The 8,003-nt window shown below is 34.3% G+C and overlaps 1 protein-coding gene across 1 annotated transcript in view; it reads left to right on the forward strand.

Annotated features, from left to right (window-relative positions):
• Nucleotides 1-6,846, forward strand: part of LOC107694065 (prolyl 4-hydroxylase subunit alpha-1-like) — a 19,734-nt gene extending 12,888 nt beyond the window's left edge. Inside the window, exons 5-12 of the mRNA XM_016493654.1 lie at nt 1,583-1,796; nt 3,236-3,301; nt 4,274-4,373; nt 4,459-4,512; nt 4,616-4,681; nt 4,777-4,845; nt 5,136-5,232; nt 6,581-6,846. Coding sequence (XP_016349140.1) covers nt 1,583-1,796; nt 3,236-3,301; nt 4,274-4,373; nt 4,459-4,512; nt 4,616-4,681; nt 4,777-4,845; nt 5,136-5,232; nt 6,581-6,651 — 737 coding nt within the window. The 3' untranslated portion in view covers nt 6,652-6,846. The remainder of the gene's footprint in view (nt 1-1,582; nt 1,797-3,235; nt 3,302-4,273; nt 4,374-4,458; nt 4,513-4,615; nt 4,682-4,776; nt 4,846-5,135; nt 5,233-6,580) is intronic.
• The last annotated feature ends 1,157 nt before the right edge of the window (nt 6,847-8,003 follow it).

Here is an 8,003-nt window from a genome sequence, read left to right on the forward strand (position 1 = left end):
CATGTAATTACTTGGTTTTGATACTTTATTTGAGCCAATTATTATTGCCTCATCGTTAGTTTAAATATAAATAGTCATACTAAAGCTTGGTTTTCACTGAGGTCTATTTGTTACTAAAAAAATATCAGATTACTCAATAGTCAAAATAATCAGTAGATTACTTGATTACCAAAATAATCATTAGTTATAGCCCTAGATTAGTTATAATATTTCATAATACAACTGCATTGTTTTACTTTTTGTAATTAAAAGACAAATATTTTGTCATTGAAAATTTCTTACAAATAGTATTAAAATATTTTCGTGTTCTAGTGAACCAAGTATCTGTATTTTGTCTCATCTCGTGAGCTAAGTGTATTGTTACACCCCTAGTGTCTATAAGCAGTGATATAGCTCATAATTTTCCAAGTGTATGATATAGCTTTCATTCTTCAGGTCAACCATATATTCATGAAAAAAAAAACAGTTTGAATAAGGAAAGCAATAACTTTGCCATAGTATCCTTTCAAATGTTAAAGTTGCCACAGTCGTTGCATGCTTTGCATGTGCTGCTCCATCCCCTCCCTTCACCCTGCCCCCGGAAAAAAGTTCAGGCTCAGGATTTTTTTTTGCTTTAACCCCTGTTTAATATTTATACATTAAAATGTTATATTTAAACTTAACATAATGCAGAATCTATCTATGGATTTTGTTGATAGTGATTTCATTTAATTGTTAATAGCCAACATGTCTTTTTATTCAGAATGAATTTATTGATTACATTTAAGAATCGGACATAAGAGGACACATAAAGGCTATGACAATACATTTTTATAATACTAATACATCTCTGTTTTTTTTTTGTTGCTCAGTGTAATTTCAGGGTTTTGATCTCTCAACTGAGAGAACACATCATGTTTAATGTATTATAATGACTATTTAATATTACATCTAAACTTTGACTAGGTTAGACATGTTGCATATTAATACTATATATGAACCTCAAAGCATATTTTAATTTTTTGTGTATTTTGTGTTACTCCATAATGATGTTCTAGTTGAGGGCATTTTTAGTGTATAGTTATAGGGCCCAAACATCACATCAAGCCACTGCATGAAATAATTGAAATGCGTGCAAGTATTTTTCCACTTTTTTAAGTTTCATCTCTAATAATATTTTTACAAATATATTTAAAATGATGTCCACTCACATGAGATGAAGACCCCCCTGTTATCAGACACATTCAGTAACAATGACAAATATGTCTTTGAATAGAGTATTTCTACAGCGACACTGGTAAGCAAAAGCTTTTGTTTTTGAGTGATGCTTCATCTATGTTAGTAGTGACAATTTTGAGGAACAAACCACAATTTACTTAATGTATCTTGAAATTAATTTGGTCTGTAAGGTACATGTGCACTTGTGTAAACATTTTCACCTCTTTGGTATTAGTTTATCGGTTTAAGGATCATTTTGTGTTAAAATAAGCAGACAAAACCTCCTGTATTTGGTGAATTTCTCTTATAACACTCCCCAGAGCATCACATCCTCTGACTTATCATTATTAAGGGCCCATTTAAAATTATTAGTCCAGAGTGTAATCAAGGGCTCATATAGAGTTAGAAGGCTGGTGCTCAAGTTCATTAGATATGAAGGAAAACAGAAAGAGCGTGTTGGTCTGTAGTCGGTCATTGAGACTACAGCTGCTGTGTAACTTGTGTACTCTTGGCCGGTTGGCTCAACAGCTGCGCCGGGCCACCATCTCCAACCCCGTTACTGGTGTTCTAGAGACTGCCCAGTATCGCATCAGTAAAAGGTAAGGCTCCTGTTGGCCTGTAGCACTGCCAACCCACCATTTCCCTCTGCTGCATGCTGGAAAAGCAACAAGAGCTCAGGCAAAGGGGAGTTATATCACATGCATATTATGACCAAAGTCAAACGTTTGGAATAATCCTATATATTTTTTTATGTTTTTGAAAGACGTCTCTTATGCTTACCTGCATTAATTTGATTACAAATACAGTAAAACAGTAATATTGTAAAATAATATCGCAAATTAAAAGAACTGTTTTCTATTTGAATACATTTTAAAATGTATTCCTCTGATGGCAAAGCTGAATTTTCAGCAGCCATTATTCCAGTCTACAGTGTCACATGAGCTTTCTAATATACTGATTTGGTTTCCATAAAAATATTAAGCAGCAAAAACTGTTTTTAAACATTGATAATAATAATAATAATAAATGTTTCTGAGCATCAAATCCGCATATAAGAATGATTTCTGAAGGTTCATGTGTCACTGAAGACTGAAGGAAATTCAGCTTAGCCATCGCAAGACTAAATTACTTTAAAAAATGTATTAAAACAGAAAACAGTTCTTTTATATTGTTTATTTTACAGTTTTTACTGTATTTTTGCAGAACTTTTATTATTTATTATTCCAAACTTTTGACTGGTAGTTTACACACACACACACACACACACACACATACACACATGTTGGTATTGCTGGTTTAGGGGACTCTCCATACGCGTAATGGTTTTTATACTGTACAAAATGTATTTTCTATCGCCCTACACCTAAATCTACCCCTCACAGGAAACTTTGTGCATTTGTAGATTTTCAAAAAAACACCATTTAGTATGTTTTTTAAACCTTTTGAATTACGGGGACACAGGTAGTGTCCTCATAAACAACTTCATATTGTAATACCTATGTCATACCCATGCATTATGCAAATTTGTGTCCTCATAGACCACCCAAACCAGTGCACGCACACACACACACACACACACACATATATATATATATATATATATATATTTATATATATGTAAAATGTATTTTTTTTGTATTAATACATTTATAATTTGATATAATTCTACTGTAGTGCACAGTACATGCTAGCCACCAGCCCATATATACCCGTTTATACCATGCATAATAAATAGATATCCCTGTTTGTTTTGGCATTCTTGGGAATGTTGCTTTTCTACTGCTTCTTTACACACAAGGGGTACATAATCAGTGAACGCCATAGTCCTATAGATTATAACTTTAGCAGTTGGACCCAGGCAGAAGCAACGTGCCATGTTACATACTGTCTATGGTTACATATACACCACCCATGCAGTCCAAGTCCACAGCTGGTGTAGTTCAGTATAAGCTGTGTATCAACAGCATATAGTGACAGCACCTTTCACCTCTCTCTTTCTATTTCTTCTCTTTTTCTCTGTGCTGGTTCTATAGCTCAGGCGCGCCACCGTGCATGACCCTGAAACTGGCAAACTCACCACCGCCCAGTACAGAGTCTCCAAGAGGTAAGGGGTCAAAGATAAAGGGCAGAGATCACATCTGTCTGCTTCCCCTTTCCTTCTTTACTCAGAATCCTCTTTTTTGACCTCGGTCTATGAAACAGATATTCAAATATCAGTTTGGTATTCTTCAGACAAAAATAAATAAAATTGCATACAGGTTTGGAACAACATAAGAGTAAGTAAATGAGTTACTGAGAGAGTTTAATTTTCTTAGAAACTATTAAATCACACTTCAGGGGTCAGGAGATGTCTTTACATAAATACATACATATATTAATCGAGCATGTATTTTATATATTTTTAAATATATTTTATATTTTTTAATGTTTGTATTGTTTTAATGTTATATTTTAACCTTAAATTATTTTATAACATTTTAGTAAAGTTGTTGCACAAAATCATGATATTCTGTCCTTAAAAAAATACTAATTTTGCCTATGTTTTACATTATTATAATCACATAACAAACACCTCTGTTGCTTTGTGAGGAGCTCGTATTAAAAAATGAGGATGCTTTCACGTGCTGTAAAATTGGAGAAAACTTGCAATATTTGCATAACCTCTGAAATGATACTGTGGACTGCATGGGGGCCTCTCATTATAGAAAATTCTACATGTCAGGTTACTACTACTAAGGTCATGCTGCCTTTGTAAACTCACAGACCGATTCACAAGTTCATGAATATACAGTATCTCATAAACCTAATTTAAAGGATGGGCAATTTTGACCTGCTTGGCGGTGGCAGAGTTTTGCACGGGGCTCAGTCTATCTAAATCTAGGTCTTTATTACCTGAATGCTGCTTACTAACAGGACTAAAAGTTCAATCACATACTAAACATTGCTTTACTTTATTGCTGAACACTAATTCTGCAGCTGGATTTGTTCTGTTTTGAAAGATTATAAAATGTTATACTGATTCAAATAGTTCTCAGTTTGAATATGAAGTTTATTTTATTATTGTCTCTTCTCTCAGTGCATGGTTGGCGGCCTTCGAGCATCCGGTTGTGGATCGCATAAACCAGCGCATAGAAGACATCACAGGCCTCGATGTCAAAACAGCAGAAGAACTACAGGTAAGGTTCATGAGGCATTTAATGCATGAGACTGAAAATAGTTTGGTTCAATTTTTTTTTTATACAATTTATACTTTCTTCTTAGGTGGCGAATTACGGTGTTGGTGGACAATATGAGCCCCACTTTGACTTTGGACGGGTAAATACAAAGCTTTTTAATCGTTACCCTGTTAAATTGAGTATGCAGTTTGGTCACACATGCAAGTTATTCATCATGGATCATTTTAATGTTTTTCCACCAGAAAGATGAACCAGATGCCTTTAAAGAGCTGGGCACAGGGAATCGAATAGCAACCTGGCTCTTCTATGTAAGTAGGATTTGATCTGTTCTATCAGGATTGGCTCTTCTACTCTCATCATCACTTGGTATAAAATTTCCTGTAAAACATTGGCTTTGTTGCAGATGAGTGATGTAACAGCAGGGGGCGCCACAGTCTTTCCAGAAGTTGGAGCTGTAGTAAAGCCAATAAAGGTGCTGTTTATTTATGTTTGATGGAATAAGGTTTTATAAAAATGTTGTATCATTCTATGAGTCATTTTATTTACAGAAACCATATATACCACAATATAATTATTTTTGCTAGAAATCTGATGCCAAAATTGTTAATATTTTACAAGCCCTTGTGATGAAGAAGTACACTTTCGCATACTTTTAAAATTAGTACTTACTGTGGAAAGAATAATATTCAAGTGTAAACTGAATGACGCAGCTGACTTTTCAATTAATAATTGTCACTTCATTCTTTGGTGTCTTGTGTTCAGGGTACAGCAGTATTCTGGTATAATCTGTTTTCCAGTGGAGAGGGAGATTACAGCACGAGACACGCAGCTTGTCCAGTACTGCTGGGTAACAAGTGGGGTGAGTGTCTCAGACAAGTGTATTAAAGGCACAATATGTAATTTTTCACCGCTGGAGAGTGCGTATTCAAAATAGGGCTGGACAATAATTCAATATCAATATGTATCGTGATATACTTTTTTTCAATAACAGTGATATGATTTTTAAACACATTTCCGATATTTCGATATACATTACCAGTGTTTCCCATACATTGATTTATTTGTGGCGTTTGACTTCGTTGAATAAACATGAGCACTCCACGTTTCAAAATCATAACACGGCGCGGGTGTTTTATATGACTGTATCTCTGAAGGGAACCGACTGTCTTCAGAATAGTTTAGATGGCATTTTTATCTGATAAAGTAGCGTTCATGAGCGGAGCTGCTTTGTTTACATCCATTATTGGAGAAACCGTTAGTTCCACCGCTCTCACAGTGCCTCCTGCTGGCACACAATCAGTTTGCATTTTCAATAATAAACCCATTTCCAGCAACATGCTTTTGTTACGCAGATTCACTATCTGCCAGCAGGTGGCGCTTAAAGCGTTTCCTTGGTTTCTGCTGTAAACATAATTATCGCTCATTAAAATAATTATTTCATAAATTAAAAACAACTCTTACTGACTTTATCATCATTTCTTAAATAACATTACATCTTATCATTTCTTAAATCGCATCACATCTTAAATAATCAAGTTACCATCATTACATTTCTTTTTTCTAATAATTCATACTTAAAAAAAAGTCAGATTAAACTATCAACCTTTTACTTTCTTCATGTGTATTTCCTGCTGTATTAGCACATTTAAGTCTACATAATCCATCATTTAAAAATCTTGTAGTAGTGTTATACTGTATGTCAACCCTGTTACCATCATAACAAAATAATGTTTTATCCCATCACTAAAAAAAACACCCTCTATGACTTCACTATCTTTTCAGGAAGTGAAGACAAATAAGTCTTCATCTTAAGCTTTATCTTAAAATGTCAACTATGTTACCATCAGCATTACATATCTTTTTCTCTTAATTTATGCACTTAAGCAAATAGTTAAGCAAAATAAAACCTATTTTTTTCATGAGTATTTCCTGCTGGCATAATCTATCATTTAAAAGTCTTGAAGTCATGTTGTGTCAACCCTGTTACCATCATAATTATCCCTTGTTAAAATAATAATTTAAAAAAAGATCAACACTCTAAAGCTTCCTAAACATTATAAACTTTCAACCCTGTTACTTTTCTGAAGGCATAGCCACCATTTATTTACCTTGAGATGGCTCAATGAATTTCTTACAGAAATATTATAGAACAATCTGTCTTAATATGTCTTTTTCGTTTGTTCTTTCTCTCATTGCCTGTCCGTTAGTGTCAAATAAATGGATCCATGAAAGAGGTCAGGAATTCAGGAGACCATGCGGCCTGAAAGAGACAGATTGATCAAACACCTCCACCATCTTCTTCACGCACTCCTCCCCCTGGACTCTGAAAACATGAACAGAACTGCTGTTCATGTCCACTATGTCCGCAGCAGCCAACATGTGACCTGTCACATTTATTTTTAACTGAAGAGTATGTGTGTGTGAGCCAGCCTACAGTTACATTACCTCTGTTAGTGCCTTTTGTCATTGCACACCAGGGGCCTCATTTATAAAATGTTGCGTATAAACAGTCCTAAATTTGTTCTAAGATCATTTCTCAAAAGTGCGTAAGTGCGATTCAGAGAAAACGAACATGCGTATGCCTCTCTTCGAGATGTGACATTTATAAATCGCAAATGATGTTGAAAGTGTGCGCAGCTGACTGGTGTCAGATCTCCGCCTTGTACACGCCCCCTAATTAATATCATTACCATATAAAAGAGCACACGCCAATATCTGAATTTCTATGCTTGAGAATGACGAGCACAAAGAAAAAACAAACTTAACTGAGTCTGAAATTGAGGTCCTGCTGGCGGAGGTAGAGGTTCGTGCGGGAACGCTTTTTATTTAACAATGTGTAATTATTCTGTGGACAAACAATGTGTGTGTGGTTATATTTTTTTCTTTTGACTATCATCAAAATTACTACTTCTAGAAACAGCAGTAGTCGTAGTCGTAAAACAATTAGATTTTCAAAAGTAAGAATAAACTACAAATTAAAGTAAAATTTTCAGTCATCTTATAAAAAGTGAGCCATCCTACTTTTAAAATCACTGGCTATGACAACTAATAAAAAGTTCAGTATCACGAAATTCTTGCAAAACTTTAGAAAACATTATTGAAAGAAAAATTGGATGTTTCATATCATAATAAAATTTATTAGCCCTATTACACGATCATGGTCTCCTGTCAGAAAAAAACCTGCGTGTGATTTGTCATTTCTTTATATTTACACAGTTTACTAATGCTGCTCAAATGTGCCTTTAATGTACTGACACAAAAATATATAGTGCATTTTATACAAATATAACTGCTGTAAATGACAAAAACAAAGTTTAAGGCTGATGTCTCTATTAATTTTCACCGACGCAAAGCAGCAGATGTTATAAATAAAAGCAGTTAACAATGTTATTGAATAGAATAAGCTATATTAAAACCGTTATTGCACGACATAGGCCTATTCTTATAGGCTCCACAGACAAAACAGTCGGAGATGCGTTTATGCATTTTTTTTCTATTTTACGCATTAGTAAATCAAGACTTCGCAAGTTCTCTTGTAAAATAATAAAAAAAACATGGAATAAACTGTGTACAGAAAGCGAGTAAAGAACTCTCAACATTAGGCTACTAAAAAGGTCAGTTTAATCTCGC

The sequence above is a fragment of the Sinocyclocheilus anshuiensis genome, unplaced genomic scaffold, assembly GCF_001515605.1.
Source record: "Sinocyclocheilus anshuiensis isolate Anshui unplaced genomic scaffold, SAMN03320099.WGS_v1.1 scaffold2046, whole genome shotgun sequence".
In the NCBI taxonomy this organism is placed as follows: domain Eukaryota; kingdom Metazoa; phylum Chordata; class Actinopteri; order Cypriniformes; family Cyprinidae; genus Sinocyclocheilus; species Sinocyclocheilus anshuiensis.